The sequence below is a fragment of the Antennarius striatus genome, chromosome 5 (assembly GCF_040054535.1).
Source record: "Antennarius striatus isolate MH-2024 chromosome 5, ASM4005453v1, whole genome shotgun sequence".
In the NCBI taxonomy this organism is placed as follows: domain Eukaryota; kingdom Metazoa; phylum Chordata; class Actinopteri; order Lophiiformes; family Antennariidae; genus Antennarius; species Antennarius striatus.
The window spans coordinates 9341703-9352527 of record NC_090780.1 but is presented as its reverse complement, the minus strand read 5'-3'; the positions used below and the strand labels follow the sequence as shown (position 1 = coordinate 9352527).

General features: G+C 46.5%; 1 protein-coding gene across 2 annotated transcripts in view; it reads left to right on the top strand.

Annotated features, from left to right (window-relative positions):
- Positions 1 to 7504: 7504 nt before the first annotated feature.
- iffo2b (intermediate filament family orphan 2b) overlaps positions 7505 to 10825 on the top strand; it is a 29344-nt gene continuing 26023 nt past the window's right edge. Inside the window, exon 1 of one of the 2 annotated variants that reach the window (XM_068315763.1) lies at positions 7505 to 8628. In XM_068315763.1, the coding sequence (XP_068171864.1) occupies positions 8153 to 8628 (476 nt within the window). In that variant the 5' untranslated portion in view covers positions 7505 to 8152. The remainder of the gene's footprint in view (positions 8629 to 10825) is intronic. The other variant, XM_068315764.1, reaches the window with a different exon arrangement.

Below are 10825 nucleotides of genomic sequence, written 5' to 3'. Positions count from 1 at the left end.
TTATGCTAACATGGCAATAGTATTTGGCATGATGTAAAAGCGTAACATTAACAGCCCATAGATTAAGATGTCCATAGATTGGAAAATGATAACGTGTTCTGTGTAACATATGCAAATAGAAGAACAAGTGGTGAAACTTTCTGAATTGTTTTTCTTTTTGAGAAAGTTCATACAAAGAAGCAGACGAAGCCATTAACCTGGACAAAGTGTTGTACTGCATACTGTCCAGGTTAATGGCTTCGTCTGCTGCACGGAAAAATAAGGTAAAATATAAGTCAGATTTGTGTATATTCTAATGACATTGAGAATTTTCTACTTATGGATTGATGCTGTACATATGTTAACGCACCATTTTTGACACTTTGCATTACAACTGCACCATTCTTAACACTTTGAATCACATCTTATAATTCACTATTGTAAATCACCACTTTTTAATCAGTGTGCCTGTTAAACCATCTTTACCTTGCAGATAACACGATAACTCACAACATCCTAAATGTGACCTCTGACTGAAGAATTGTGTGATTCTGCCAGCATGTCCTTGAGTTAGTCTCTGTGCCCAGAAATTTCTGTAAATAAAGTACTTTGTGTTTTTGCAACTTTACTTGGTTTTTGTCCTGTTTATTTAACTTCGAAAAGAAATTGTCCTAGTTCAAGATCAACGAATACGCCGAAAGGCCACGAGGTCAGCCGTCCTCCAGGACCAGGTTTTCCGGCCTTTCCTTCAGTATATTTATCATTAAGTGCTGTTAATACTAGATAATTTATGAGTAGTGGAAATGCTAATAAAAGAGTAATTGGATATTTAGAAAGGTACAGACATTTACACTGTATCACAATCAACAGTGCACGTTATTGTGCAAAATGTTAATGTTTCAATGTGAACAAAGTGTTATGTCTGAAAGGTGTATATGTGTCATTTCTTCCAAAACAGAACCTTAAAGCTGCGTTAAAGCCACAACTGGACCCCACCAGCCAAAGCAGCTCTCTTCCCATGGCCAAAGCAGAACCCTTACATATAACATACTACACATCTCATGAAGAACAAGATTTTTGTCTTTTCCTTTGGAAGTGGGCCAAATCACTTAAATTAAAAATAAATCAATGAAAATTGCTTCTGTGATATGATTCTTTTAATAAGCCATGTAACCTGCTATGATCCAAGGTTTTGAACAAGTGTGATACTTTTGTGCGGCCACAGGGTGCACATCTGATGTTGCTCACAGTGGTCCGCATTGGGCTCAAAAAGCTTGTGTTTGCCCAGACACATGAAAAATTAGAGGGAACATTGGTCACAACCCACCTGTTATTTCATATATCTTTTTAATAATTAACAGGGTTGCTCCGGTAAAACCTATACTTAAATTTATAATGTAAAATATTAATTGAGTTAACTGAGAAACATAATGGTAATAAAACAGAGTAATCAAGAATAAAGTGGCGTGTCTGACTTTTGATTACAAGGGAGTGCATCAGAGTGTCATTAACGTAGACGCAGGGGAATACCTCAGCGTCTTAAAGCTTGGCTTAGCCTCTACATTACATTCAGACATCAGCATGACTATAATGAGACATTTCGTCTGTTTCATCGAATAATGTTTTAGAGCACCGTGGTGCACTGGGGTCATGCCTGGAGTGTACCCTGCCTACGTGCCACGTTCACTGGGATAGGCACCAGAAACCATGAGACCTGAGACAGAGGAAGAAGCAGGTATTGAAGATGTGTGTACCTGTATGTTGTGTTTGTGTGTAATTTAGAGCAACATTGTTTCTGGACTTTCTTAGAAGTGAACTGCTAGAGGATCCTGAGCCAAAGTAACGTGGCATCACAATACAGCCATACTATACAACCACACATTAACATTATACTTTAGATATGTCTCTTTCCATTTTAAGTACAATTTATATAATATAGAGATTCAAGGAGAAGGGCATGCCTGAGTTTGCCTGGACTTGTTTTCCGGCCTGCATTGAACATGGAGGGAGGGGGGGGTGGAGAAATGAGATGAATCAAAAATCAACTAAGTAAATTTGGAGAGATCTATTTTCCTCATTCAGAAAACTAATGGCAACATGCACTGCAGAAAACAATTTTCCAGAAGCACTAATTTGATAATAAATTATCGTACCCTGTGCTAAATCCTTAAAACAGTATTTTTAGCTACCAGTCAATGACTAACGTGCATCCATCCATCCATTAATGCCATCGGTGGTCAGAAGTGACAGAAGCCAGAGACACCCAGGCACACCCATCAACTGTCCACAGAAGTCTGGTCAGAAGTGGTCTTCAGGAATTGTAGCCAAAAAAGCCACAACTCTGACATGGACACAAGGCCAGTTGACTTAACCACATGGTGTAATTCCTTGGGGGAGATGGGGGACTGATGAATGAATTTTATCCTCAAGGGTGTAGAGGTTAAGCCAAGCTTGAAGCCACTGAGGTGTTTCACCACACTTAGGTAAACGACACGCTGATGCACTTCCTGGTAATTAAAAGTCCGACAAGCCACTTTATGTTTGAATACTCTGTTTTATTTCCATTAAGTTTCTCAGTTAACTCAACCAATAGTTAATATCAATTAGCAAAACATTCAGTGTTCAGTGTTAGCGGTCAGAAAACTGTTAATTATTCCGGGCAGAAAAATATGAAATAACATATTGTGAGTTTTCTTACAGGATGCCTATAGTCTACTGTATATTGCTTACACTAATTTTCAACCTGGCCTGAATTATAGGCAGTGTCTGTCACGATTTGGTGTGGCTGTACTGGTGTGTTGCGGGGGGAGAGGCCAAACTTGTGGGTGGAGCCTCAGCTCCACACTTGTTGGTCCTCTCCACACCTGTTGCTCATTCCCATGCCCGTTGCTGGTCTTCACACCACCATCGATTGGGGGTGATCACCTTGAGGCCTTTTAAGCCAGGTTGTGTCGGAGCCCTTTTGCAGGTTTGTTCCTGAAGTTTTGACCTGAAGTTTTGTCTGGTAGTTCTGTTTGTAGTTCCATCTTGAGTCTATCTACGTTTTGTGTTGATTCTTACCTGTCTTGAGTTTAACTTATGATTAAATCATGGACAAAAGCTGTGCCTGCATTTGGGTCCATATCCCGCCATTCGTGACAGAATGAACCAGCCAACCAGGGTGCTGGACTTGGGGTAAAACCCTCCATGCATGGTTAGGAGCTTTCTAGTCTTAATATCTGTGGATTCTATCTCCTCCTTTGGCCAGCTTATGATCTCAGCGAGTATCTGATGACTGGCAGTGCATACATGTTGATGGCTCAGACGTTGTTCTTACCATTCAGCTGACTTCTCAGGACTTGTCTTACTCTCTGGAGGTATTTGTCTGTGGTTGACTTCCTTGCGGCCTCCTCATGATTGCCATTAGCCTGTGGGATTCCGAGATATTTGTAGCTGTCCTTGATGTCTTCTATCCTGCCCCCTGGTAGGTCAACCCCTTCAGTTCTGATCATCTTGCCTCTTCTCGATACCATCCGGCCACATTTGTCTAATTGGAATGACATCCCTATGTTGTTGCTGTAGATCCTGGTGGTGTGGATCAGTGAGTTGATTTCTTGGCATACAGTTTGATGTCATCCATGTAGAGGAGATGGCTGATTGTTGTCCCGCTTCGGAATCGGTATCCATAGCCACTCTTTGTGATGATGTGACTGAGGGGGTTCAGGCCTATGCAGAACAGCAGTGGTGATAGTGCATCCCCTTGGTATATGCCTCACATGATGTTAACTTGGGCAATTGGCTTGGAGTTAGTCTCCAGGGTTGTCTTCCACATTCCCATTGAGTTCTTGATGAAGGCTCTTAGTGTCCTGTTGATCTTATACAGTTCAAGACATTCCAATATCCACGTGTGTGGCATTGAATTATAGGCTTTCAGGTAGTCAATCCAGGCTGTGCACAGGTTGGTCTGCCTGTTCTTACAGTTTCTGTGTACTGCTCTGTCCACCAGTAGCTGATGCTTGGCTCCCCTGGTGTTACTACCAACTCCTGTCTGTGCCCCGCTCATATATTGATCCATGTGCTGACTCATCTTAGCCGCCATGATGCCTGACAGGAGCTTCCATTTTGTACAGAGACAGGTTATTGGTCAGTGTTTGGATGGGGTGGGTCCCTTCCGTGGGTCTTTCATGATCAGGACTGTTCTGCCTTCAGTCAAACATTCTGGGTGCCTCCCATCCTTTAGCAGCTGGTTCATCTGTGCTGCTAGACGCTCATGGAGTGCTATCAGCTTCTTTAGCCAGTATGTATGGATCATATCGGGGCCTGGTGCTGACCAACTCTGGGATCATAAGCTGGCCAAAGGAGGAGATAGAAGTCACAGATATCAAGACTAGAAAGCTCCTCACCATGCATGGAGGGTTTCACCCCAAGTCCAGCACCCTGAGGCTGTACACTAAGCGGAAAGAGGGAGGCCGAGGACTAGTGAGCATCAGGGCCACTGTCCAGGATGAGACATCAAAAATCCAAGAGTACATCAGGAAGATGGCCCAAACAGATGAACTGCTCAGTGAAAGCCTTAGACAGCAGAAACCTGAGGAGGAAGAGGAGGAGGAGACAACATGGGGGGACAAGTCCCTACACGGCATGTACCACCGTCAGATAGAGGATGTGGCTGATATCAAGAAGACCTACCAATGGCTGAATAAAGCTGGACTGACAATATATATATATATATATATATATATATATATATATATATATATATATATATATATATATATATATATATATATATATATACATATAGCAGCTGTGAGGAGCATCAGGGAGTGGTCCTAGGGTCAGTGTCTTGGAACTGATGCATCTAGCCGCCCCATGAGGGGATTGGGGGTCACTGGATCAGGATCAGAGACATGCTGGGGTCCGGGTACAAAGACCGTCTGGGGCATGGAGACAGGGACAAGCTGGGGTGCGGTTTCGGAGACATGGGACCAGGCTGAGGTGCGGTTGCGTAGACACGGGACCTGGCTGGGGTCTGATGGTGGAGACACGGGACCAGATAGGTCGCGATGGCAAAGACATGGGACCAGGCTGGGGTGTGATGGCGGAGACACAGAACCAGGCTGGGGTGCAGACTTGGAACCAAGTTGGGGTGCAGACTTGGAACCACGTCCCCTGACATGTACGCTGATCCAGAGCTTCAAGGTCCTGCTTGGATCTAGCAGGTTCGATGCTCTGACAGGGAAGGACGCCAACTTGCCACAGATTCTCCACATTGTGGCGGGGATCGGACTGGACTGAGTGGCTCTCAAGAAGCAGGGTTTGGACGTCATTTACAGATTCTGTCTCAGTAGCAGTAGAATCTTCAGGAGTCAGGGGAAGCATAGTTGGACCTTGAAGAGCCCAGCCCAGGCGGGTGTGTACAGCAGCGGGGCCATCACCAGGACCAAGACGCACCCTCTCAATGGGGCAGAGAAGATGGGGATGGTCCGACCCAATCAGCAAGACAGGCTGAACCCGGTTGAATGGCTGGATGGGTAGGCCTTGCAGGTGTCTGAAGCGACGGAAGATCTGAGCAGGGTAAGTCTGCTCAGCTAAGCCAAGATCAACAGATCTAAATGCTTCCTTGATTCGGAATTTCCTATGGGGGTTGGAAGCAGAGGAGGGGATGATGAATGTCACTGTTTTACCTCCAAGAATTTCAGTGCCTTGACGAACAGTTCTTAGAGCGAGTGACTCTGCCGCCCCATCTAGCTCAATGTAAGACGCAGCAGTAGGCAATATCATTGTCCGTTGGGAACCGTCATCAAGGATGGCGTAGGTTTCAAGCTCTTTACCTCTGTAACCTAAGTGCACTTTTACAACCTTCAGGAAGACTTTGAAGCTACAGCTGGAGCAGATCAGGTACGATACTTCAGTGGGGGCCTTTCTCCTATTAGCTTCATGCAGGATTCCAGGGCGCTTGCCATTAAATTTTGAGCATGGCTTCTTGAGGTCACAGTCCAGTGCTCTATGCTCACGTGCACATCGCCAGCAACGGTTATTGGTAAGGATCCAATCCTTGATATCATCAGGGTTCAAACAATGGAATTCAAGGCATACACTTAGGTGATGGCCTTTTGTCCCCCAATATGGACAGGTGGGTTTAGGTCTACTGCCTAATGACTCAGAGGTGGTACTGTATGTCTCAAGGTCTACGGAGCCGGAGTTGGCTGTGCACTGCTTGTACCATGTAATATTGTGGCAATGGGATAATTGGCTTTGATTTGTGGCTTGCTGAGTGGAGACAGCGGGGGAGAGACACATGGGCATTGCTGGCAGCTTACGCTGGAATTCCAGCTCCAGCTTTTTTGCCTGACCCTGAGCCTGTTCCAGTGCCCGCTCCTGTCCCTGCACCCCAACCTCAGCCCCCGGACGCCAGCCCGACCCTGCGTTCGCGCCCGGATGCCTGTTTGCTCCCGTCTCCAAGCCCGGACACCAGCCTGCTCTGGTCCCCGCGTTTGGACGCCAGCCTTCTCTGGTCCCTGCACCCGGACGCTAGCCTGCCTCACTTCCCACGCCCAGACATCAGCCTGTTCTGGTCCCTGTTCCCTGACGCCAGCTTGCTCCCGTCCCCATGCGCGGATGCCAGCTTGCTCCCGTCCCCGTGCCCGGACGCCAGTCTGTTCTGGCACCTGAGCACGAGTATGTTCCTGCACCCCAGCCCGAGTCTGCTCCTGTTCCTGCACCCCGGCCCGAGTCTGTTCCTGCACCTGCACCCAAGCCTGCTCCTGCACCTGCACTCCAGCCCGAGTCTGCTTCTACACCAGCAACCCAGCCCGTTCCTGCACCCGGATCCTAGCCAGTTCCAGAACCTGTTCCTGACCCTAGGCCTGGACTCTATTCAGTTCAGGAGCACGACCCTGACCCTCTCCGGGACTGTTTTTGAGACGTCTGGGGCCGTCCCTAAAGGGGGGGGGGGTACTGTCACAGTTCGATGTGGCGGTGCTGGGGGGTGTGGCAGGGAGAAAGGCCAAACATGTGGGTGGAGCCTCGGCTCCACACCTGTTGGTCCTCTCAACACCTGATGCTCATCAGCACGCCCATTGCTGGTCTTCTCACCTGAACTTGATCGATGTAATCACAATGAGGCTTCTTAGGCCAGGTTTGGTCTGAGCTCTTTGCCGGTTCATTTTTCCTGAAGTTTTGGTCCTGGTGTCTTGCTCGCAGTTCGGTCTTGTGGTTCTGTTCTGTTCCTGTCCACATTTTTGTATCTCCATTTAAGTCTTGGTTGATTTTTGCCTGAATCTGGAGTTTTGAGTTTTAAGATTAAAACAATTGACAAAAGCTGTGCCTATGGTGTCCTGCATTTGGGTCCATATCCCTCCCTGCGTGCCTCACCTGCCATCATGACCACGCAACACTGGTATGTATGTATGTATAGATAAATAGATATAGACACACGAATATACAATCCATAGTCTTGTCATGTAATAGTCATCTAATAACATACTAACTGCTTTATTATTAACAGTATGCCTAAATAATATATATCCCAAGTGAAAAAAACAAACAAACGTAGTTCCACGTTGCGTTAATTCTATCCTTTAAATTAAAATCGTTTTCTGTCTCCAAACACCAGCGTGTCACAAAGGGGCGGGACATGGGCGGAGCCCAAGCGGCTGATAGTGCCGAGTTTAGCACATTGCAACATGATCCGCGCACACCACGGAAAGGCCGGGCCCTGCGGTCCCGCATCCTGCCCCCAGCCAACTGCACCCCGTGGAGGCTGGGTAGAGCCAGAGTAACAGAACAGCGGAGGTGGATGATCTTCCTCAGGATATCTGAGCACAGCGCAGCATCAGCGGCTCCTGACGACGCGACACCGAGCGCAGAGATGAGGGTGACGGGAATTAGCCTGCTGCTGAGGCTTAATGCTGTCTGCGTCAAAGCTCTCATTCATTCGGAGGATAATGCCCTCGGTGCCTCCTAAAGGTCTTTCTGCATTCATTATTTGCTGCTGCAGAGGCTCATATCGGGAGGACCCAGCAGGGACGGTGATGGTCACCGGGTGTAACGCCTTTCATCCACCGTCAGCATCCTCTTTGCGAGGAGAAACTCGTCCAGTGAGAGTGGAGTTGTGAGGGAGTATGCGAAAATAAAAACAGCTTTTCTTATTCCGTTCAAACTAGATAGAGCTACACTTTATTTTACCACAATGAACTCGCTGATTTTCACCGACATTCCTCCCGGTCCGGTCTGTAACGTCGTTCCCGGGTCGGTTGCGGTGACCAGCGCCCTGCGAAATGACTTGGGCTCCAACATCCATGTGCTGAAGACCCTCAACCTGCGATTCCGCTGCTTCCTCGCCAAAGTCCATGAACTGGAGAGGAGAAACAATCTGTTGGAGAGCCAGCTTCAGAAAGCTACACAAAAACAGCAGTACCAACATCTTTACGCCCGAGAAGTCGCTGTGCAGACGGACGGTCCCGAGTCGCGACTGCCTGGCACCATCTGGAGTTTTACGCACGTCCGGAGACAAGGGGAGCGCGTTGAGACCCTCCACGGCCCCGGGGTGACGTGGACTCACCCGGACGGCGTCGGGGTGCAAATAGACACCATTACCCCAGAAGTGAGAGCCGTGTACAACGTGTTGGCTAAAGTCAAGAGGGAGAGGGACGAGTACAGGAGAAAGTAAGTGACCGTCAACATAACCGGGAGACTGTTTATAGCTCTCCCATACCAGGATCCCTTAAGGAATAACGTCTTACCTCAGATTAATCATTGGCAGGGGAATCACTAGGAATTGAATGGCCAGAAAAGAATCACAAAATCAGTGTTCTCAAAGGTAGTATGGTTTGAATCATGTTACGTTATTTATATCAGATATTTATATTAATCTACACTTGTTTTGATAAATGCTTATTTGATTGTCATTTTTTTGTGTGTGTGTCTGTGTGGGTTCTTCTCTGGGTTTCCCAGCTTCCTCCCACCTCCAAAACCACGCAGCTTAGGTAAATTGGTCACACCAAATTGCCTGAAGGTGTGAGTGTGTGTGTGTGTGTGTGTGTGTGTGTGTGTGTGTGTGAGTGTGTGTGTGTGTGTGTGTGTGAGCGATTGTCTTACATGTGGCCCTGCAATGAGCTGGCATCCTCTCCGGGGTGTACCCTGCCTGTTGCCAGTAGCCAGCGTAAGCTGGACGATTATTATCGGCTCGTCTTGAGCTTCAAGACGAGCCGGAGGTATAAATCTCAGCAAAAATTAACATCATCATCATCATCATCATCATCATCATCATCATCATCATCTTTTAACCTTGTTTTAAAACATTTCCACTGATATCCACTAATCTGCACATGGGTGAAGGTGAACTTGAGGTTCCAACTAATCTGATGTTGATGTTTTCACCTACTTTTCATTATAAACGTATTTTCTTTATAATCGTATGTGACTATCATGTCTGACATGTCATCATACTCATGTGCAAGAACAGTGGAGAGGCTTTGCAGTGGAAGAGTTACGCTTCAGATATCTTACCTGACGGATGCAAACTGAACGGCAACCCAGCATGTTACCTCAACGAGGAAGTGAATTAAACAAAATCCTGTTTCACACATTATTGTGAGGAAATTCCTTTGCATGGCTCAGTCTCCACCAATTGTTCTTCTCCTTTAGTCACATTAACTGTTTCCTTGGGGACTCACTGCAGCGTCACCGGCTGCCCTACATCATTTTTGGCCAGCGTTGTTGGCTGTTGTAGGGAAGAAGATGCACCATTCAGACATCTGCTTCTGTTTGCTGATATGATTCAAGCACAGAAGCATTTCAACAGGCCAATGTCTGCTCTATGAGGTCAGCTATGACGAACTCCGACTTCCCTGTGAGTCCACTGACTCAGTGACACAGAATGCCTGTACTCTCTCGCTCCTCTGGGAAACTGCATGTCTTGTCCAGGAACACTTGGTAACGCCACTACATCCTTTTCTGTTGGAGATGATGAATGGCAGCGACTGGGATGACAGCCAAAGTGAAAAATGCTGCAGAGAGAGCGTTCACAATTTTGGATCATCATTTGGCAAATATAGGAGCTCTTTGTATGTCACTGAATCATCGTGGGTGGTTTTTAAATAGGGTGTTAGTTAGAAAAATACATAAAGCTACTGGACTCCAGTAGGAAATATATCTTCAAACAGATGTTGCTACGCTGTGGATGCTGGATTGTGGTTTGTTTAATGCATTTATTGTACACAAACAGTCATTTTAAGGTACGTGTTTACAGGTTTCTTTATTGCCCTTACAAGTATAAGAGTGTAATGTGTGCCTTTATTACATTGAGAATAGTGAGGAACAAGACACATTTCCTCCTTCTTTTACTGGCCAATAATCCTGGTAATCAATCTTTCCCCCTCCTCACATTCCTTCTCTGTTTTGAGCTCAATATTTGCATCACTGCTGAGATCACCGGCCAGTGGTTTCTTCTGCCTCTTGTTCCAAATCCTTCTCGCTACACCCACTTTTCTGCATTCAGTACCCAATTCCCATTCCTGCTTAGCCTTTTCTGGGGTGTGTTTTTTTGTGCTCCGACATTCCCTCGTCTTTCACACCACCCCTCTTACTAGCCCCCTCCACTCCACTCTGCTCCTCTCAGTAATGGGAGGCCACACTATGCTCCTACACCAGCTCAGTGATTTATTATGGTTTTACGAGTAAGGACACATACATGAAGATGGGTGGCCAGCATAGCCTACTCTTATTTGGACACTCTTACTCGTACACTTGAAGCACTCACTCGTTTACATGTTGTTGTTCTGCATCCTCCTCTCCCGAAACTAACAGAGCTCAAAGAAAAACAGTGTTGTATATTGACTTTTGTCGCTGTTTCTGAAAGAGG